General features: G+C 44.9%; 1 protein-coding gene across 6 annotated transcripts; it reads right to left on the bottom strand.

The window, feature by feature from the left end:
* Positions 1–9,089: 9,089 nt before the first annotated feature.
* Positions 9,090–22,175, bottom strand: LOC114632927 (folate receptor alpha). Of its 6 annotated transcripts, none has more exons than XM_028781542.1 (7): positions 22,002–22,175; positions 20,592–20,734; positions 19,881–20,030; positions 14,586–14,755; positions 9,894–10,082; positions 9,631–9,766; positions 9,090–9,500 (listed from the first exon to the last, which is right to left on the bottom strand). In XM_028781542.1, exons 4-7 carry the CDS (start codon positions 14,745–14,747, stop codon positions 9,220–9,222), a joined length of 768 nt encoding a protein of 255 aa, XP_028637375.1. In that variant the 5' UTR covers positions 14,748–14,755; positions 19,881–20,030; positions 20,592–20,734; positions 22,002–22,175; the 3' UTR covers positions 9,090–9,219. The 6 variants fall into 6 exon arrangements, with proteins under 6 accessions (XP_028637375.1, XP_028637377.1, XP_028637378.1 ...); XM_028781544.1 differs by having other exon boundaries at positions 19,881–20,027; XM_028781545.1 differs by having other exon boundaries at positions 19,881–19,943.
* Between the last annotated feature and the right edge of the window lie 374 nt (positions 22,176–22,549).

Here is a 22,549-nt window from a genome sequence, read left to right as displayed (position 1 = left end):
ACTAAAGTTCACTACTTAAGGCACTTTGTGCAGCATCTTTGTATGTTACCAGCTTGTTTCACATAGGAAAAAACAGAAGAAGAAGGAGGAGGAAGAGGAGGAGGTGGAGGAGGAGGAGGATTCTCTGTACCTCTGGGGGATATAGCTTAGTGGTAGAGTGCATGACAGCATGCATGAGGTCCTAGGTTCAATACTCAACAGCAGAAAAATAAATACAGTAATCCAGTAAGGGCTAGCAAGATTCAGTAGGCTCATAATCATCTGTAACTCCAGGGGATCCAACACCTTCTTTTTTTGGGGGGGGAGGGGTTGAGACAGGGTTTCTCTGTGTAGCCCTGGCTGTCCTGGAACTCACTCTGTAGACCAGGCTGGCCTTGAACTCAGAAATCTGCCTGCCTCAGCCTCCCAAGTGCTGGGATTAAAGGTGTGTACCACCACTGCCCGGCTCAATCCAACACCTTCTTCTGTCCTTCTCAGGCACCAGGTATTCACATGGTACACAAACACACATGCTGGCAAAATAAAATAAGAATATATAAAACTTTAAGAGAGAAACAAATAGTGAGAAAGGTTTTATGTGAGTACAACACCTGGGCTTTTGCAGAGATAATTTCTACTGACTACCTTTTCCTCGTATTTCTTTGTATACCCACCTCCCTTTTTTGTCTGTTGAAAACTGGCTTTTAAGATAATTAATTGGGCAAAAGCAGTTTGCACTGCCTTTGTAGTTCTTCCCAACAGTGCTGGCTGGCCTGAGCATCCCTGAGGTCCAGAATCTTCGTGAGGCTTCCTTAGACATGTGGGTTACCGAATGTCTGTGGACTTCTAGATCCTCAGGGTTGCACCAAATGTTTCTTTAGCCAGCTGTCTCACTTCCCTTAAGTCTTTTGTTTGGTCTCATGTTTACCTTACCTTTATTCATGCCTTTGACAGCTGGAAGGTCAACATATGGTTGTACAAACACTATAGAATAGTTCACCATGTGAGCCACAAATCAGATAAAATAAAGATTAATAAATAAAGATTTAGCCTTGTGAATGAATGGTAGTTAATTTTATTTTTTTTTTCTTTTCTTTATTTATTTTGAGACAGGATCTGACTATATTGCCCAAACTGGTATCTAATTCCCAAGTCCAACAAAAAAGTAGCTAGGACTTCATGCACAGGCCATGGCACCCAGAATGAATAGGACTTTTCTTAAGGGGGACAGCAGGGGGGTTGAGGAGTATGAACTGTCCATAGACAAACCCATTCTGCCCCCTCTAGTGGCTGCCAGGATGTTATCACAGCAATGGTACTAAGACTTGATTTTTGAAAGTGTCTACTGTGGAATTGAGTTTCTGAAATACAAACAAACAAGAAACAAGTAAAACTGCTACATAGCTCACTGTTCCTACTGAGATTTGGTCAGGTTTTTTTTGTTTTGTTTTGTTTTTTTGTTTTTTTTCGAGATAGGGTCTCTCTGTGTAGCCCTGGCTGTCCTGGAACTCACTCTGTAGACAGGCTAGCCTCGAACTCTCGAACTCAGAAATCCGCCTGCCTCTGCCTCCCAAGTGCTGGGATTAAAGGCATGCGCCACCACCGCCTGACTTTTTTTTTTCTTTCTTTTTTATTTAAGATTTGAAATTTTCTGTGTAGCTGTGTGTGTGCCTCTGTGTGTGTGTGTGTGTGTGTGTGTGTGTGTGTGTGTGTAGCACAAAAATTCCTGGTACCAATTTCTGGCTCAGTTGCTTTCTGTAGTCATGATAAGGACAATAAAGTGAAGTCAGGGCAGGAACTAAAGTCAAGAATTCTATCTGGAGCCGGGTGTTGGTGGCGCATGCCTTTAATCCCAGCACTTGGGAGGCAGAGGCAGGCTGATTTCTGAGTTTGAGAGTTCGAGGCTAGCCTGGTCTACAGAGTGAGTTCCAGGACAGCCAGGACTACACAGAGAAACCCTGTCTCGAAAAACCAAAAAAAAAAAAAAAAAAGAAAGAAAGAAAGAAAGAATTCTATCTGGGATGATGGAGCAGTGCTGCTTGCTGGCTTGCCCTCCAAGGCTTGCTCAGTCTGCTTTCTTATACAGCCCAGGACCACCAACCCAGGGACACAGATGTGTGTGTACCACATGCATACCTCATGCCCTCAGAGGCAAGAAAATGGCATTAGATCTCCTGTAACTGGAATTAGAGATGTTTATGAGCCACATGTGAGTGATGGGAAGCAAAAGATGTCCTCGGCAAGAGCAGCCAGTGTTCTTAACCACAGTTGTAGATGAGCCAGAGGTAAGCCATCTGTTGTCTAGCCCCTAATAATTTCTTGAGACAGAATCTCCCTGTGTATTCCCAGTTGACCCAGAACTCTATACAGACCAGGCTAGCTACAGACCAGGCTAGCCTCTGCTCCACCACACCTGCCTCTCTCAAGCCATGGTTTTTCCTTCCATTTTTGAAAACAGGTTAATTTCAAGAGTTCTGTAAAATCGACGCTGACACTTGCCAGGGTTCTTGCTGCTTTGTAGGAGGAATGGATTCTCAGGTGTCCTTCCTCTGTCCTTCGAGTAGTGCTAGCTCAGATTACTTCTATTTTAAGAAGTATAAAGCTTTAAATGATATTGGTAGCCCAGAGTATAGTCTATTCTTAACACGAAGAAATAAAAGTAGTTTTGTTTCCTCTGTGTGTTTTCCCCTGACTACAGCAGTTACATCCTTATGCAATCTAAAAGTGAGCTTTCACTTCTCAAAAAAATCTGTTATTTTTTAGTTAGGTTTTTTTTTTTTTTTTTTTTGTGACTCATGTCAAGTTCTCAGATCAGGCTTTAACATAATCCAGTGGGAGAGTTCCCCACTTCTACAGAAGTTACAACTGTTTTGTGTGTTTGTTTTGCTTGGGATTGAACTCAAGGATTTGTGTATGTTAAACAAGAGTTCTACCACTCAATTATATTCAGCTGGGTGTAGTGGGACACCTTTAATCTCAGTACTCAGGAGGCAGTGACAGCTGGATCTCTGTGAGTTTGAAAACTAGTCCGGCCTACAGAGTGAATCCCAGGACAGCCAGGGGTACAGAGAACCCCCATCTCAAAACAAACAAACAAAACACGGGGGTGCTCATCCCCACTAGATAGATTGTTATATAAAATGAAAAGTGTGACTGTGATTCTGGGTCTTCCTAGACAGATAAGAGCACCCCCATGCTCACATGCAAGGGCTTACATGATCTGATCACTATTAATTCTATTGCCAATTTTTTTTGAGATTTAAAAAAACCTTGGGTTTATAGAGTTGCATAGTTATATAGTCATATATAGTTTATATTTGCTTGCATGTATCTCTCTGCACCATGTGCACGCAAGGGTTACAGAAGCCAGAAGTGGGCATTGGATCCTCTGGAACTGGAGTTGCAGACAGTTGTTGGCTACATATGGGCGTACTGAGAATAGAGGGTGTGGTGGTACATAACAGTAATCCTAGCACTCGGAAGGCAAACACAAGATTGGAACTTTGAAGCCAGTCTTAGAATGTGATAATAAGGGAGCTGGAGAGATGGCTCAGCGGTTAAGAGCACTGGCTGTTCTTCCAGAGGTCCTGAGTTCAATTCCCAGAAACTACATGGTGGCTCACAACCATCTGTAATGGGATCCAATGCCCTCTTCTGGTGTGTCTGAAGACAGTGTGCTCATACATTAAATAGGTCTTTAAAATCTTTTTAAATAATAAGCTTCCAAGGACAGTGCTTCGAGGCACTCAGGACGATCCAGTGTTTGACATACCATCGAAGACTTTCTTACAATAAAGCCTCTAACAAAACTAGGCTGTCTCAAACCCCCAGCAACAGGATTGCTTACCTGTATACCAAGAAGGTTGGAAGAGCGACTAAATCCAAATGTGGCATGTGCCCAGGCAGACAGCGAAGGGCTCATGCTGTGAGACCCAAAGCCCTTATGAGATTGTCTAAGGCAAAGCAGCATGTCAGCAGGGCCCATGGTGATTCCATGTGTGCCAAGTGTGTCCGAGACAGGATCAAGCGGGCTTTCCTTACCGAGGAGCAGAAAATCGTTGTGAAAGTGTTGAAGGCACAAGCTCAGAGTCAGAAAGCAAAGTAAATATGCAGCTTTTTTTAAGCAATAAAAACAAGACTTGGTCTACGGGGGAAAAAAAAAAAACCAAAAGAAGGTAATAATAAGTTGGTTGAATTGGATGAGAGAACACTAAGCCTCCTATCTTCTTCTTCTTTTCTTTTTTTGTTTTGTTTTTCAAGAGAGGGTTTTTCTCTGTGTAGCCCTGGCTGTTGTAGAACTCATTCTGTAGACCAGGCTAGCCTCAAACTCTCAGAGATCCGTCTGTCTCTGCCTCCAGAGAACTAGGATTAAAGGGAGTCACCACTCCCTGGCCTCTTTTTGCTCTGATATTGGAAATTATCACTAGGTGGTTTCTCTTCTCTTCTCCTGTCTACCTAAAGATCCCTCCCACAGTTTACTGACAGGAAACAAACTCATACAACTGACATCACTGCCTTAAACTAACACTTGGATGAATCAAACTCTTTGAGGCCTGAGACTTGGGTTTTCAGAAACCTTCCAGCCTCTAGGCAAAAGACATGGAGAGAGATGCTTAGATGCTTACCCAATAAATAATTTTAAAGAAATGAGTCAACATAATGAGAGAGATGAGATTGTGGTTATCATCTTGTTATTTTGGGTAATGTACTTCATATATATATATTTTTTTGATTAGTCATATGATAGTCTTTTTTCCCCTGGCTCTGGTCTATAACCCTCAATTTAGCAGGCTATACTTGTGCCAGCTGGAATAAACATTCTCTTTTTAAAAAGTCCTTGGTCAGTGGGCAGTTCCCCTAAACGTCTCAACTGGATTTGTCTACAGCCTACTCTGAGAACAGAGTTCTTCCTGGGCCAATTGCCACTCTGCCTCCCTTTTCTCCACCCCCCAAGCCCACCCCCTTGTTCTTATTTTTTTAAGACAGGATCTCATTATATTGCTCTGGTTGACCTGGAACTTGCTATAGGGACCAGGCAAGCTGGCCTCAAACTCAGAGATTAGACTGTCTCCATTTTTCCAGTGCTATCCACCAGGCTTGTTACAAGACTAGGGTGGTTACCAGGGGATTACTCTGCTTTTAAAACATGTTGATATAGTCATTTACATAGGTTCATGGAGCTAGCCCTCCTCCCTGGGATTCCACTGAAAAGTCACATGAGTAACTTGGGGCTGGAGAGATGACTGAATGGTTAAAAGTATCCCTGCTCTTCCAGAGGACTGGAGTGTGGTTCCTTACACCTCACTCCTTGGTCGATCACAACCAGCTGTGACTCCAGTTCCAGGCCACCTGACCTCTCTTCTGGCCTCCTGCACTCATATGGTGCACATAAATTCATGCAGTCATACATACACACATAAATAAAAAACAAATTGGGCCAGGTGTAGTGGAGCAAGCTTTAATGCCAGCACCTCTGAGTCAGAGGCAGACAGATTTTTTTTGTGAATTTGAGACTAGCTAGGCCTGCATACAAGCCAGCTAGGGCTATATAGTAAGGCCTTCTCTCAAAGAAATAAAAATTAATTTTAAAAAGAAGAAAAGAATCATGTTTAAAACTTGGACTTCTATTAGTTCTACTGAGGAAGGATTAGATGGTATTGGCTCTGACCTAATCAGTGAACTCGTGCACTGATATATTAATAACATGACGGCAAGCTGGACACGGTGGCTCACATCTGGAATCTCAGGACTTGGGTGGCTGAGGGAGGATTGTTGTGCATTCAAGGCCAGCCTGTGCTACATGTTAGGGTAGTCTGAGCTACAGAGTGAGAGTCTGTCTCAAAACAAACTGCAAAACAAATAACCCAATGTTTCTTTTAGGAGGTGGTAGGAAGGACCGTGAGACTTCAGCTAGCTGGGAGCAGGTCTCTGGGGGCACACGCTGAAGGAACACAACTATTCACTTGCTCTATACTTCCTGACCACCAGAATTCATAGTGATCCACTTCTTCTGGGACATGTTTCTACTGCCCTGAAGTTCTGCCTCAGCACAGTACAGAAACAGTGGAACTCTCTGAAGCTGCAAGCCAGATTACATCAGCTTCCCAGAAGCTGTTTTCTCAGTTATTCTGTCACAGACAAAAAGACTAACACACTCATCCAGAAGTATGAACTAGTTCTAAGATAGGAAAGTCTTTGAAGTGGCCATAGATTGTTTGACAGACCTGGTGATTCTGTTCCTTCTGGAACATGATAGGATTATGATACTTTCTAGACTCCCTGGATTTTAGAGTTGGTCAAGATTTCATTTAGCTAATGAAGTAGCTGATGGGTGGAAGTGTGTAGGACTTGTACAGAATTCACGTTCTCTTATCTCATGGAGTGTGTGATAAGATAGAATCACTCCCCTTGTCTGTCACCCTGGGAACAGAATTAAATAGCAGAAGGTCCCTAACAATCCATAGCAGCATGGTAGCTTAATCAAGAAATAAATTGATAGGTTATTTCTCCGCTGCCCGTGAAGTGAGCCAATTCAAACCAGATTAGATTAGATTTAAAGGCAAGTTTTTTGGGAAGCTGTTCTTGGGCAGTTCAATGGCCCCAAAGACTGAGGCCAGGGAAGTTGCCATGGGGAAAGTAGGTGGGGGAAAGAGAGAAAGGGCAGGCACAGAGAGAGGAGAGACCAAAATGTGTGGCTTATATAGGGTCCTGCCTCTGGGGGAGGGGCAGCCCAATCCCTGGGCTGGAAAGTTCAAGGTTGTGGGCAGGGGGTAGCAGGTAGGGACTGAGGGATGCTGGGAGAACTTGGAGGCCAAGTCTGCTCTGATAGGTAAAATAGGGTCCCTTGTCCCTGGGTCTGAAACCAGATATAAATGTTAGTTATACTAAACTTCTAGATTATTAGAAATGTTACTGTACCAGGTGGAAAGATGCCTCCATTAGAGATGCCCCTTTAGAGCACTCGCTGTTCTTCCAGAAGACCCAGGTCAGGACCTACAGCAGGTGGCTCACAACTGCCTGTCACTCTAGCCCAGGAGATCCAAGGATCTTCTCTTCTGGTCTCTATCTCCAAGGATACCCCCACAAGCCCATGTGTCTATACATAGGCACCTGCCTGTGCGCAAACATACATATTTTTTCCCCTGAAGACAGGGTTTCTCTGTGTGTAGCCCTAGCTGTCCTGGAACTCACTCTGTAGTCCAGGCTAGCTTCAAACACACAGAGATCCATCTACCTCTGCCTCCTGAGTACTGGCATTAAAGTCATGCATCACCACTCCCTCTCGCTCTCTCTCTCTCTCTCTCTCTCTTCTCTCTCTCTCTCTTCTCTCTCATACACACACACACACACACACACACACACACACACACATTTCTTACATGTTACTGTAAGACCAGTGAAATGGCTCAGGCAGTAAATTGCTTGCTATGCAAGCATTGGACCTTAGTTTAGTTTTCTAGCACCCATGTGAAAATCTGCAAGCCTTCCACTGGGAAGGGGAGACAGATGGAGCCTGGGAATTCACTGAGACTTTCAGTCTCACCAAGTTGGTGAATTCCAGATTCAAGGAGAGACTCTGTAACAAAAAAGCTGGAGAAGTATCTTAGTCACTGTTCTATTGCTGTGAAGAAACACCATGACCAAGACAACTTTTAGAAAGCATTTAATGGAGGGTTTACCTACAGTTTCAGAGATTTAGTACATTATCATCATGGCAAGGAACATGATGGGGTAGGCATGGTGCTGAAACCATAGCTGAAAGCTACACCCTGATCTGCAGACCAAGAAAAAAAGAACTCAGCTTAGCATTGGCTTTTGGAACCTTAAAGTCCACCCCTGGGAGCACACAGGGGTGTGGCTTCAACAAGGCCACACCTCCTATTCTAATCTCATTAAAGAGTTTCACTTCCTGGTGATTTAGCATTCAAAGACATGAAGGCCATTCTTATTCAAACCACCACAGAAAGGCTGGAGAGGTGGCTCCACAGTTGAGAGCACTGGCTGCTCTTCCAGAGGACCCCTGTTCATTTCTCAGCACCCACATAGCAGCTCCCAAAGGATCTCCTAACTCTTCTGACTTCTGTATGAACACCCTGGTAGGGACACAGACAAACAGATATATACATACTACACACCATATACATACATAGTACACACTAATTTTAAAATTTAGAAGTCTGATGTGGTACTTGTAATCTCAAAACTTAGGAGATAGAGACAGGAGGATCAGGAGCTCAAGATGAGTTTAAGGTTAACCTGGGCTACATGAAACCTTGTCTCAAAATGAAACTTTAAGACCGTATAGAAGGTACGGCTCTCCTCAGCCTCCTTACCTTCTTCCTAGCCATTCATGTAGAACATGCTTGGACACTCTCATTCTTACCTCTTCCATTAGAGACCCGAGGACATAACAAAGTGGTTAGCCCTGCTGGGGTCCAATTTAAACCAGTAAGATCCTTAACTGACATGGTGGTCGACACCTTTTATCCCAGCACTCAGGAGTTTTTCAGGCATGGTAGTGCATGCTTTTTTTTTTTTTTTAATTTTTTAAACATTTACTTATTTACTTATTTTATGTGAGTATACTGTTGCTGTTTTTAGACATACACAAGGAAGGCATCAAACCCCATTACAGATGGTTGTGAGCCACTGTGTGGTAGCTTGGAATTAAACTCGGGACCTCTGGAAGAGCAGTCAGTATTCTTAACCGCTGAGCCATCTCTCCAGTACCCCCCCCCCCAGCACTCAGGAGACAGAGGCAGGTGGATTTCCATGCATTAGAGGCCAGCCTAGTATACAAAGCAAGTTCCAGGACAGCCAGGACAGAGAAATCCTGCCCTGCCCCCACAACAAAACTAATTGGATGGATGGATGGATGGATGGACACACAGACAGATAGACAGATAGATGGTATAATCCTGGGCTTGGCTGTAAGTTAGAGCTCATATGAAAAATAACATCAAGCCATGATTGTGGCTCAGCTTAGAAAAATCAAGTGTCAGACTAGCTCACAGTAAGTGTCAGAGCTGGGAACTGACAACATTTAAAGAACTTCAATCAATCAGTGGGAAGTAGGAAGCAAAATAAATATATTCTCATTCACACCCAAATAATTCATAAGGCACATGTGGAATGTCTGGTTTATTAAACAGGTTGTCAGAGCCCCACCACAGAGGAGGCTGGGAGCTGGGAGGCTAAGCCAAGCAGGGTGACGCTCCAGACAACGGAAGGCGCAGGAACTCAGCTGAACACCCAGAGCAGCACTAAGGACAGGCTGCACACTGGTGACCAGGCTCCATGAGACCCCGCACCACTCATGGCCTCGGCATAGAACCTCGCCACTTCCTCGTTGGGGTTGCCTTGGGCTGGATCGAACCACATCTGGATGCAGCGGCCGCTCCCTCGGCTATAGTTGCTGAGCTTGTAGGAGTGACTCCAGATTTTCTCACACAGAGCAGCAGGTGTGGGGAAGTAGAAGGTGAAGGGATGGCAGGAGGCTCCCACAGGGCACTCGTTATGCCCTGTATAGAGGATGGAAGACCGTTAGTCACTGTGCCTAGCACTATCTCTGGTTATGCCCACCTCAAAATCCCAGATCTTCACACAACGGCTGCACACACCCCCATCCCTTCCACTCCACCCACTCCTTACCCGAGGTCCAGTTCCATCCCTTGTGCCAGTTGCTCTTGCAGGTATAAGAGCTGCGGCAGTCCTCCCACCACTGCAGACAGTCCTCTTTACACAGGGGAACATCAAGGATCCGCTCTTTACGCCAGCTCTGGTCCACCTGAGGAAGAGAGGGTGTAAAAGGTTTTGAACTCGGGAACTTCAGAAATGCAGCCCGGAGCTGCAGACGTAGACTGTAGAGATTTGGAGAGCATAGCTACTCCGTTGGCATTGGGGGACACTCATACCTGCTGGATCCAGGGTCCCAAATTCGGGGAACACTCATAGAGGCAGGTGTCTTGGATGAAATGCCGTTTGCACTCCGGTGTCATAGTTCCACAGTGGTTCCAGTTGAACCGGTACAGGTAGGAAATATCCTTATGTGCTTCCTGGCTTGTGTTCGTGGAACAGCAGGAATTTGTCTTCCAGGGGCTGCACTGTGTGGTGGAAATCACAGGACCAAGTGTCCATGGACAGTACAGACAGAACGTTCCACTTGCAGCACCTTGTGCATCCTTGATTGCCTAGCCAGTCATTGGCAATACTTGCTGTTGAGCCTTTGCTGGCTACAGGAGCCCAGAAGGTACAGTCCTTACAAAATTCATTAGCTCACGAGCCCTGGAGAGGCAGCTCAGTGGGTAAGAGCACTGATTGGTCTTGCAGAAGACCAGGGTTTGGTTTCAAGCGCCCACATGGAGGTTCACAACTATCTGTAACTCTTATTCAAAGGATCTGATGCCCTCTTCTGATCTTCAAAAGACACAGGCACGCAGGTGATGCACATACATACATACATACATACATACATACATACACGCAAGCAAACACCCAAACACATAAAATAAAAATAATTTAAAATTACTGTTATTAACTCATGCCTTTAATCCCAGCACTAAAGAGGCAGAAGCAGATGGATCTTAGTTCAAGACCAGCCTGGTCTACAGTGTTAATTCTAGGAGAAACAGAGCTATACCGAGAAACCCTGTCTCAAAAAAAAAAAAAACAAAAAAAACAAAAAAAAACCATTAATTCACACATATTGTTTCTTTTGGGTTTTGTTTGTTTGTTTCAAGATAGGGTCTCTGGCTATCCTGAAACTCACTATGTAGACCAGACTGACCTCAAACTTCAGGAGATCTGACTGCCTCTGCCGTCCAAGTATTGGGGTTAATGGCATGAGTCACTCACTATGCCTAGGTGGTTTTTTTTCTTATGATATCTGCTTCTGTGTGTGTGTGTGTACGAGTGTTCACACACACATTTGTATGCAAGTGTAGCGGTCAGAAGAGCACCTCAGGCAGTCTGCCCACTTTGAGAGGCAGGGTCTCTTACAGGCCTGGGGACCACAAATTAAGCTGATAAACATGTGGACTCTTTGGTCTTTATCTCCTCGGTGCTGAGGTCATCAGCCCACGTTACCGCCACCCTTGGCATTTGTACATGAGTCCTAGGGATAAAACTCAGGTCCTCATGTTTGTGAGGCAAGTGTTGACTCCCCAGTGTTTTTTTCCGTAACAAAGCCTCATAGAGTCTAAGTGGCTTCAGACTCTATATGTAACCAAGGATGGCCTTGAACTCCTGAATCTCTTCTGCTTCTCACGTGGCGATATTATAGATGCATGCCATCACATCCAGGTATTTTTTTCTCCTTAATTAATTAAAATTTTAAAAAAGCCAGGTTCTTCCTAGGTAACCCTGACTGGCCTGGAACTCACTATATAGACCAGGTTAACCTAGTATTCACAGAGGTAGGCTTAACAGCGCCACAGCTGGCAATACACCCAGTTCTCTAATTCTTGTCTTTTCTAGGAAATAAGGGATAAAATGATAAACCCAACATGCCAATTGCTTTGGAAAAATAAATAAATAAAAGCAAGAGAAAGGCAGGTGGACTTGCAGTGCCACCAGATGGTCGGATTAAACTTCACTGAGAGAAAGGACACACACAATACTCACACTCACTCGTGAAGGACAACTCTCGGCCTTGAACTTAGCTCACAGGAAAGGTTTTTGTTTGGTTGGTTGGTTGGGTTTTTTTTGTTTTGTTTTTTGTTTTTGTTTTTTTCTTCGAGACAGGGTTTCTCTGTGTAGTCCTGGCTACACAGGAAAGTTTTAAAACACACCTTCAAAGCAAGTTTTTTTGTTGTTCCTTTGTTCTTTTTGTTTTTTGTTTGTCTGTTTGTTTTTGTGACAGGGCCTCTCTAAGTAGCCCTGAAACTTGCTATGTGGATCACACTGGTCTAATTCACAGAGATCTATCTTCTTCTGCTTCTCAGAGTGCTAGGATAAATAGCATGTGGCACCATGCCTGGTTTAAAAAACAAAAACAAAATAATCCTAAGAATTTAGAGAGATGACTCAGCATTTAAGAGTCTGCTGCCCAGCACCTGTGTCCTGGCTCAAAAACACCTGTAACTCCAGTTCCAAAGAATTGGATGCCTTCCTTTAGCCTCACCACGACTCATACATACATGTGTGGTATTCATTCACACAGACACATACACCTACACATGAACAAAAATCTACTTATTTACTTATCTATAATTTTTTGAGACAAGGTCTCACTATATAGCTCTAGCTTACCCAGAACTTGCTACGTAGACCAGGCTAGCCCTGTGGCTCAGTGGATTCACTCACCTGCCTCTGCCTCCCAAGTGACAAAAATAAATTTAAAAGAAAATAAGTAAGGCTTGAATAAGTTTGTAAGTTAAGCCTGCTCAAGGTAGCCACTGCTCAATCTAAAACTAGCAACCCTGTACTCGGTGTTTCAAAAACAGTAGCACAGGTATGGAGGCACACGCCTTTAATTCCTTTATTCCAGGGGGGCCAGCCTGTACTACTTTTTGAGTTCCAGGCCAGACAGGCTACAAGCAAGACCCTGTCTCACAGAGACAAACAAACAAATTAGCAGCAGCAATGGGTTAGAGAAGGACATAGGAACCTCATCTCTAGTTGAGGAGCTATTGAGAGTTGGTGATTCCTGGGGAAGAATCAAGTCTGCTCCAAGGTAGGCTGACCATGCTCCCATCGTAGGAAAAGGCAAGGAGAACATGAAGGACAGGTGTGTCTGGGCCACACATGATGGAAATACATTGTATGCACGTTCGAAATTCTCAAGGAATAAATCTTAAATATTTATTTAGGACTTTTTTTATTTACTTAGGATACGGTTTCTCTGTGTAGATCTGGCTGTCCTGGACCTCACTCTGTAGACCAAGCTGGCCTCAAACTCAGAAATCCACCTGCTTCTGCCTTCTGAGTGCTGGGATTAAACACATGCATCACCACTGCTTAGCTAAAGTATCACAAAAAAATAAATAGAGCCTGGAGAGATGGCTCAGAGGTTAAGAGCACTTGTTCTTGCAGAGGGCTTGGATTCAGTTCCCAGCATGCACATGGAGGCTCACTATCATCTGTAACTCTGGTTGTGGAGAATCCAACACCCTCTTCTGGCCTCTGCATGCACTGCACATCTTTGATTCACAAACGTGTGTGCAAAATACCATAAAAACAGATACATAAAAACAAAAACAAGTAAAAAAAAACAGCAGCAAAAAGAACTGTGACAACTCTCGGCTAGTAGACTCAACATGATCATCTATACATTGAAGTGCATGATACAAATTGCTTTACTTTTGCTTTTTAAATTTTTTTTTACATGCTTTTTGTGGAGTTGTTTACTTTATAGTTGCCAAGGGTAATAAAATTCAAGAAACTTAAAAAAAAATTTTTTTTGTGGTTGTAGTATGTCCACCTTTAATCTCACAGGACTCAGGAGATTGAGGCAGACAAATCTCTGTGAGAGTCACAGAATTACATAGTAAAATCCTATCTCAAAACAAAACAAACAAACAAAAAAACCCATCCCTCTCTGATCTCACTTTATCCCTTTCTTGATAGGGCTTCAGGTATTCCAGGCTGGCTCACTTATGTAGCTGAAGGTAACCTTGACCTTCTGATCCTCCTGCCTCCACCTCCCAGGGCTGAGATTACAGCTATGTGCCAACACATTCAGTTTCATTTGGTGCTGGAGATTTGTGATTGCTATGCAGGTACTCTATCAACTGAGCTACATCCCCAACCCTAATTGTTCATTTACTTATTAGCTTTATTTATTTTATGTGTATGCTTGTTTTGCATCACCAACACACCTGGTGCCTGCAGAGGTCAGAAGAGGGCATTGCATCCCCTGAAAGGGAGTGATGGATGGTTGCTAGCCACCACCTGGATTCTGGGGATCAGACTTTGGTACTCTAGAAGCTCAACCAGTGCTTTTAACCACTGAACCAACTCTCCAGCCCTCATTCTTGGCTTTTTTGAGACACTCCCAGTTTGTTGTCTACACTGATCGTACATCCCCAATAACTGATCTCCTGCTGGTTTACTTTAAAGTTGTTGCATCACACTGATTTTATTAAATATTTAGTGAGCTTTGGGATAATAAAAGCACTATGGCAAACAACTGTTATAGCACAGAGCCCTTAAGCCCTCAAGCCCTCAAGCTGAGGACCACAGTCCAAATGTTTGCTAGATGCCTGACTCCAAATGCTTGTCAGCCGGTCTCAGATATGAGAGTCTCCTCAAGACTTCAAAGGCTGGCAGAAAAATGACTGCGAGCAGCATACAGCCCCTTCCCTGAGACTCCCAGAGGCATCCTTCTCAATCAGTTTAAACCTAAAACCACCACAATGGTCTGCCTGTTCCATTTCCCAAGTTCCTCCCTGAATCTACTTCCTTATTTATGCAATGTCAAAACCTAGCTACCAAGAAGATGAGCTGATAGCATTATGCTGGCAGTTGGTAGCCAATATGCATTGTCAAAGTCACCCACGGTTGAAGGTCTCCCTCCTCAGGCAGGTCTAACCACCTCCACGGTAAAATGGGACTAGATACTTCTTTCTCCTGACCCGCAGTCAGCCGTATGTCACCCATTGTCCTACCTGGTCATGTAAATTGTCCTCAGGGCCTGGCTTTTCTTTGTGGTGCTTGGCATCCATGCAGACATTGAGAAGTTCAGTCCTGGCCCGAGTAGCTCTGGTCTGCGCACACTCGGCCATCGCCGTCAGCAGGAGCAACAACTGCACAGTGATCAGGTGAGCCATGTCAGATCCTGAAGGCAGAGCTAAGGTAAGTGGAACCTCCAAGTGTGTGCTCAGCTCCCGTGGGTGGAGCCTGCACTTATGGAGCCTCCTCCTCCTGTCAGTCTTCCCAGGCCTATGAGGATCAGACACCCTAGAGACAGTCACTGGCTAGAGCCTGTTAGACTTTAGTGGTCCTGAGACTCAGACAAGGCAATTCAAAAGTAAGAGATGGGGCATTTGCAAAACCAGAGTTTACTCATGCCCACATTCAAAATCTTTGGAGGCAAATGTTTCAGTGTGAAGCTTTTAAAAGCTTTTTATAGGGATTGGGGATTTAGCTCAGTGGTAGAGTGCTTGCCTAGCAAGCGCAAGCCCCTGGGTTTGATCCTCAGCTCTGAGAAAAAAAGAAAAGAGAAAAAAAGCTTTTTATAAAAGTTGATACAGGAAAAAAAAAAAAAGCCGGGCGATGGTGGTGCACGCCTTTAATCCCAGCACTTGGGAGGCAGAGGCAGGCGGATTTCTGAGTTCCAGGCCAGCCTGATCTACAGAGTAAGTTCCAGGACAGCCAGGGCTATACAGAGAAACCCTGTCTCAGGAAAAAAAAAAAAAAAAGTTGATACAGGTTTAGGTGTGGGTTAAAAGTCTTAAAAATTTAGAGAGGAAACCAAGAGCATAATATTAGTTGATGAGAAAGGAGGCAGGCACAAGAAGAAAAGTCATGAAGGAGGATATAAAGTTCATTTTCTCCCATGTTTCCACTTCATGACCATCAGTGCAATAGGATCTAGACACAGCTAGTCACTGAAAGCATTTGTCATACTGACCCACTCTGAAGTGTTTTGCCTGCATGTATTCTATACACCACATGCATACAGTGTACCCAGAGACCAGAAGAGGGTATCAGATCCCTTAGGACTAGGGTTAGAGACGGCTGTGAGCCACCATATGGGTGCTGGGAATCTAATGTGGGTCCTCTGTAAAAGTAGCCAATGCTCTTAACCCATGAACTGTCTCTCCTGTCCTCACTTTGTGGTGTTGTAAATTGAAATTATTGTGCTGAAAAGATCTATAAAACAAAAGTGCTTCTGATCTGTAAGCACGACTTGAGTAAGGACATAACTTCTTGGAATGCTGGGGACTATTGTTCATAACCAGTCACAAGCTTTTACTTCTGTAAACAAGCTTGGTTGCCCAAATCGCACAGGATGTTCTTGATCACACATAGGTGGGAGATATGTAGGAAGGAAGTACGTCTGGATGTGTGTTTGCCCCGATTGGACAAAGATGGGAAGTATTGGGGTATTGCCTTTATAAGCATCTGTCTAATGTAATTCAGTGCCATACCCTAGGAATCATGAGTATGGATTTGGCCAGTGTCTATTGTCCTGGCCAATATTTAATAAAGTTTGCTTCAACTTTGACTAAAAAATGTGGTAATGTTCTTACTCTTGCCCAGTGGGATTAGCAAATTCCTTTGTGTGTGTGTGTGTGTGTGTGTGTGTGTGTGTGTGTGTGTGTGTGTGTGTTTCGAGACAGGGTTTCTCTGTATAGCCTGGGCTGTCCTGGAGCTCACTCTGTAGACCAGGCTGGCCTCGAACTCAAAGATCCACCTGCCTCTGCCTCCCAAGTGCTGGGATTAAAGGCGTGCGCCACCATCGCCCAGCAGCAAATTCCATTTTAAACTACTTAAATTCTTTGAATTATAGTGTTATTGACTATGTACATTGCATTGCTATATAAAAACTGTATATAATATATAAATTGCATGATTCTATATGGTTTTAAATATAATAAAAGGTGATATGATTTTCATGTGACAGCACAGCAATCAACCTATCTTTTTTTTTTAATTTATTTATTTATTATATACACGGTGTTCTGCCTGCATATATGACTGCATGTCGGAAGAGGGCACCAGATCCCATTACAGATGGCTGTGAGTCACCATGTAGTTGCTGGGAATTGAACCAGGACCTCTGGAAGAACAATCAGTGCTCTCAACCTCTGAGCAATCTCTCCAGCCCACAATCAAAACCTATCTTACAAGAAAGGATAAATAAAACTAAACATAATCCCCATTCACTTTTTCCAGGTCAGTTTTTTTTCTTCCTTAAAAAGCTTTGACAAGTGTTTATTTAGTTTGTTTTGGGGATACACATGTACATGCCTGAACATGTATATAGAGGTAGAAGGACAACTTGCAGGAGTTGGTTCTCTTCTGCTAGCATAAGGGACCCAGGGATTGTACTCAGGCTGTCAGCAAGTGCCTTTACCGCCTGAATCATCTCTCTAGATCCATTATAGTACATAACTCAGGGAATTCTGTTTTATTTTGGTTTGGATTTTTAATTAAGGTCTCACTATGTAGCCCTGGCTAGTCTGGAACTTGCTGTGTAGACCAGGCTGGCCTTGAACTCACAAGGGATCTGCCTTTGTACCACCATGACTGACAAATCAGATTTTGATACCAACCGACTTTGTATAAAAATTTAAAAAATAAAATATTAGTTTGGTGGTACATGCCTTTGATCCCGGCACTAGAGAAGCAGAGACAGACAGATCTCTGAGTTAAAAGACAGCCAGGGCAAACAGAGTGAGATACTGTTTCAGAACAAAACAAACAACAAAAACTTTAAGAAGCTACAGATAAGCCGGACGGTGGTGGCACACACCTTTAATCCCAGCACTTGGGAGGCAGGCAGATTTCTGAGTTCGAGAGTTCAAGGCTAGCCTGGTCTACAGAGTGAGTTCCAGGACAGCCAGGGCTACACAGAGGAACCCTGTCTCAAAAAGAAAAAAAAAAAAGCTACAGATAAATTGTAGATTTGTAGAATTTGTTTGTTTGTAGGCCCAGACTATCCTCAAAATCCTGTGCGCACCTGTGTGTGTGGTGGCGCACCCCTTTGAGCCAGCACTTAGCAGGCACAGGCAGGCAGATCTTTAACTTGAGACCAACCTGGTATACAGAAGAGTGCCAGGGGAGCGTGGGCTATCCAGAGAAATCCTGTCTTGAAAAAAAACTGAAAAAAAAAAATATGAGCGGAAGAGATTCCCTTGACCTGCTACAGAGCTGAAACTATAAATATGTTCAGCCACACCCAGGGTTTTTTCTTTTTTGTTTCTTTGTTTCTTTTTTTTTTCTTCTTTTCTAGACAGGGTTTCTCTGTATAGCCCTGGCTATCCTGGAACTCACTTGATAGACCAGGCTGGCCTTGAACTCAGAAATCTACCTGCCTCTGCCTCCCAAGTACTGGGATTAAAGGCGTGCACCACCACCGCCCGGCCTGTTTCTTTCTTTCTTTAAAGATTGTCCTCGTTATTCTGTTTTGGTTTTGGCTTAAAAAAAAAAGGGTTCCTCTGTGTAGCCCTGGGTGTTCTGGATCTCACTATGTAGACAAGCTGGCCTCAGACTCACAAAGATCCACTTGCCTCTGCCTCCTGAGTGTTGGAATTCACATCGTTTGCCGCTGGCCCTTCCCAGAGACTCTTGGGAGACTTAGGAGCCTCCTCCCGCAGAGCTAGCATTTTCTTGGCGGTCGTGCTTTCAGCTGATTTAAGACACTGAATTTTGGAAAGTGACTGACTGTACCTGTCCCCTCCCCCCTCAAATACTCCAAATTGCTAAAATGTTTCAAATCCTCTACACCACCCTGCAAGTCCATGTTTCATTCAGGAGTTGCTAAAGCTGTCTCAAATGTACTTCCTGTCAGGGCCAAAAGAAACTCGCACTCGGCTATCTGTGGTGCCTATTAGCATACCAGAGTGCCTGCTGGCTCCAGGTTCCCTCAGTATCACTACCTGTGGCTTCTCTCAGCTCTGCTTACCCTGCCTCCTCTCCTAAAGTTCTCTCGACTCATAGGTTCCCCCCCACCCACCTCATTCCCTTAGAACTCTGGTATTTCAGCTATGTTCTCTTTTGTCTTCCTCTCTGGGTCCCCTCCCTCTTATCCCTGTTCACCACCTCCCCCTTTCTTCTCTCATGGCCTAGTTCAGTCCGATACCCGTTTTTAATCTACTACTTTCTCTGGACTCTTGCGGATGCCTCTGGCTGTGCTCTCCCTTTTACCTACAATAGTCCCCTCAGCCATACCTTGAAGTGGTCGTGTCTTCAGTTTGGACTTCCCAGCTCACAGGCCTATGTTATCTCCATATTACCATATTTACCTTAAAACTTCTGTCCAGCTGGGTACGGCAGAGCACACCATTAGTCCCAGCAAAGGCAGACAGATCTGATTGGCTTACAGAGCTAGTTCCAGGACAGCCAAGGTTACAGAGATAATCTGACTATTTCAGAATAAAATAAAAAAAATAAAAAAAAAAACAGACCAAAAAGACCTTGGTATCTGGGACTGGAGATATAGCTCAGTTGGCAGTGAATTCTCAGAACTTAGGGGTAGGTTGGAGGATTAGAAATTCAAGGTCATTTTCAATTTCATACCAAATGTGAAATCAGCCTAGGATGGTGAAATCCCAACATACAAAACAACAGCAAGCTGGGCAGTGGTGGCACGTGGCTTTGATCCCAGAAGGCAGCTTGATATCTGTGAGTTCAAGGCCAGCCTGGTCTATAGAACAAGTTCTAGGACAGCACAAAGAAACTCTGTCTTTAAAAACAAACAAGCAAAATAATAACAAAAACCTTGGGTGTCCTGACAGGATTCTCAGACTGCTTAGGCATAGGGAGGCATAGAGCTAGGCATAGAGCGAGCGAGGCATAGAGCGAGTCAGGGATTGAATGCCCGCTCAGCTCTGCTCTCTGCTTCACAGTACGTTATTCTGCACTGTTCCGTTGCCCTTCACTTTCTGTAGAAGCGAGTGTTGAACCTAAGAGCTTGTACTTGCTAGGTAAGTACTCTACTGCTAGACTACCCCAAACCTTTTCAGGTTTCATTTTGGGACAGGGTCTCACTAAGTCACCCAAGCTGATCTTGACCTCACTCTGTGACCAATCTCCTTGCCTCGGGCTCCGGAGCAGACAGGATTACAGCTGCTTTATACCCCCAGAGCCAACCAGACTTCTGTTCATCCCACCGCCTATGCATTCATCCTCTCACCGAATCCTCCACTCCGGGACCCAGCCGAGCGGTTCCACTCCAGGACCCAGCCGAGCGGTTCCACTCCGGGACCCAGCCGAGCGGCTGTTAATCTACTTACTCTAACCTCCAACTCCAGGCCCAGGAAGTCAGTCCCGTTGAGGCACCAGGCAGTCTTCAACTCCTGCTGGGTAAAATATGACCCACCTACTCGGAGCACAGGTTAAAGCCCAGAAAGCCTGGCCCAGCCCAGTCTTCTCTCCACTCCCTGCTTGACCATGCGGAAAACAGACACAAATATCTTCAGGCCATTTCACCCAAGGATTAAACATAGAAGAACAAAACTGTCTCCAAATAAAGGCCAGTTGTATCTATGTGCAACCAACTGGACCTAGTTTGATGCTCCAAGTCCCCCAGCAGGGACTACCCACCCGAATCTGACCCTTTCTCCCAGCCCCTCCTCCTACAAAATGTTCCGAGCCCTGGCTGAGTCCCCCTCCCCCACTTGGATCTTTACCAGTCAGTGGTCTCTTTTAAAACTTTTTTCCTTTTTGACTCCCTTCAGGCAGTGTTCTCTGTCTCTCCGTGAGCTGCAATCCTGCGGTCTTCACCTTGTTCCTAGTCACACTTTCTTATCCTGGTCCACCCCACCATTACCACGCCCTCCCGCATACACCTAGGGGCCCCAGACTGGGAGAGCAGAGAGCTCAGCACTAGCTGAAGGACAGACACCACCTACTACCTTACGGTTGAACCTTGGGCTGGCTGTGCTCTTTTCAGGCCTTCATCACTTCCAATTCAGCAAATTCTTTAACATATGCTATTGGAATACCTTCAGGTATGTGGTTCCTGATGAGAAGTGTCAAGCGGCAAAATGGAAAAGGTGGCAGCTCTCAGAGTGCCTCAGGCTTCTTCATCTCCGCTCTAGGCTTCCTTTGCTTTTTTTATTCCAGGAGATTGCTGAGGTTTAGTGGCCTAGGAGACAAAGTGGCGGAGCAGTTAGTGGGAATGGAGCCCAGGAATGGAGCCTGAGATTGGGCGAGGCCACTCAGCTGTTAATTATTGCATGTGTGCAGCACTAGGCCTCTGTAGGGATGAGATTAATAGTACAGGGTCTGTTCTTGGGATGTGCATGGCAAAGGCTTGTTTAGCATGTGTGAGGCCCTGGGTTCAATTCCCATCATTGCAAGTAAACAAACAAACAGCTGGGTGGTGGCACATGCCTAGCTGTGTGAAGTCCCAGTTTCAATCCCAGCATTGCAAATAAATAAACAAGCAACCTGGTTGTAGTGGTGCATGCCCTTAATCCCAGCACTCAGGAAGCAGAGGGAGGCAGATTTTTGTAAGTCTGAGACCAGCCGAATCTACAGAGAGAGAGTTCCAGGACAGTAAAGGCTACACTGAGAGACCCTGTCTCAAACAAACAAACAAACAAACAACCTCAAATTGTGCCTCGAGCTGCTAAGATCCCTTAAGATAATCACACCCACTACCATTATCCATGTCCTGTTATATAAATGAGGAGAACGACTCCCAGAGAACCACACCAGAGCCAATGGCAGGACCATCACTAGAACACAGGCTTCCAACTTCCAGATCTGCTATAAAGAATCAGAAGATCCCATGCCCCCAACTTCTCCCAGCTACTAGTTCCCCCAACCTCACCAGTCAGGCTATCACCCACTTCCAGTCACAAAACCACTGATGATCTAAACCTTCTGACCAGAGCCTCCGTGGCGTGAAAGCCCAGGCTCCTTTCCCTTCTCCACTCACTTACCTCCTAGTCCTATGACAGGTCTTTACAGGGCCAAGAGGGGAGCCCTTAAGGATCTGAGCTAATTATACTATAGCCAAAACAGAACCCCCACACATCTATCCCTTACTGGGAGCCCAGGATGTTGCTGCTGTTGGAAAAAGAAGTGGGGAGTAGATTTGAGCAGGAGAAAATGTGGAGTACCTGTGTGTGTGTGGTCCCAGAGGAAGGCTTCAAGTTGGACATAGATGTGGGAGCTGTCTCAATCGAAATTTAGGCGAGATAATAGAGACCAGGTACATTGGTGAATGCCAGGAGAAAAAGAAAAGGGAGGAGGGGAAGGAAGACAAGGAGGAAGGAGAGGAGGAAGACAAGGAGGAAGGAGAGGGCAATTTGGCCTCTGGAGGAAGGCCCTACAAAGAAAAGACAGGCTCCCAGGAGGTCCCTGATTCTGTCTTGCTGCCCTTTTCTGTGGCCTCAGTAGTATACCTGAGTCCCGAGACACGCCAGGAGTGTTTCTCCGCTGAAGATCACAAGTTGGGGACCTCTAGAACCTTCAGCCTCCTTTCTTGTTCATACTTTCAGATCAGCCTGCTGATTGGGGAAGGGTGGCCCAGGTATCTATGCATGCCTAAAGCTGGAGGCTCTTCTAAGCTGTCTCTGTCTGGGGCTGATTATTAACTGACCTTAATGGCTCCTCTATTGTAAGAGTGAGGTTTGCCCCTGGGTGATGCTCCTGAGCTCCACAGCTTCTGAATAAGTAATCTTTCCAGTGAGGATTTGAGTTGAAGATTGAGCTCAGGGCCTGGAGCGAACCCCTGCCCTTCCGTAAGCCTTGGTGGCCTGCCTGAGTGAGGAAGAAAAGAAATAAAAAAGAGGCCATGATTGTTCCTTGGTATGGTGGAAAAGAGAGTTTATTGTAGATATGAAGAATAGCCTAGCCAGAAGCATCTGGAAGGGTCCAGAGTGAACATGACCCTGAGCTAGGCCATGTGAGGAGATGGGGGAGGGGCAAGGGGAGAGTCAGGAGACCCAAA

Source organism: Grammomys surdaster, unplaced genomic scaffold (genome assembly GCF_004785775.1).
Source record: "Grammomys surdaster isolate TR1022 unplaced genomic scaffold, NIH_TR_1.0 458, whole genome shotgun sequence".
NCBI lineage: Eukaryota > Metazoa > Chordata > Mammalia > Rodentia > Muridae > Grammomys > Grammomys surdaster.
The sequence above is the reverse complement of the archived record's forward strand: the minus strand, read 5'-3'. Positions and strand labels throughout refer to the sequence as shown.

Excerpts from the sequence above, each read along its gene's own strand:
- LOC114632927 (XM_028781542.1), bottom strand. The coding sequence starts at position 14,747 with ATGGCTCACCTGATCACTGTGCAGTTGTTGCTCCTGCTGACGGCGATG. Across the intron at positions 10,083-14,585 it reads AGGACAATTTACATGACCAG|TGCAGCCCCTGGAAGACAAA; the intron begins GTAGGACAATGG and ends TCCACCACACAG. Across the intron at positions 9,767-9,893 it reads TGGGACCCTGGATCCAGCAG|GTGGACCAGAGCTGGCGTAA; the intron begins GTATGAGTGTCC and ends TCTCTTCCTCAG.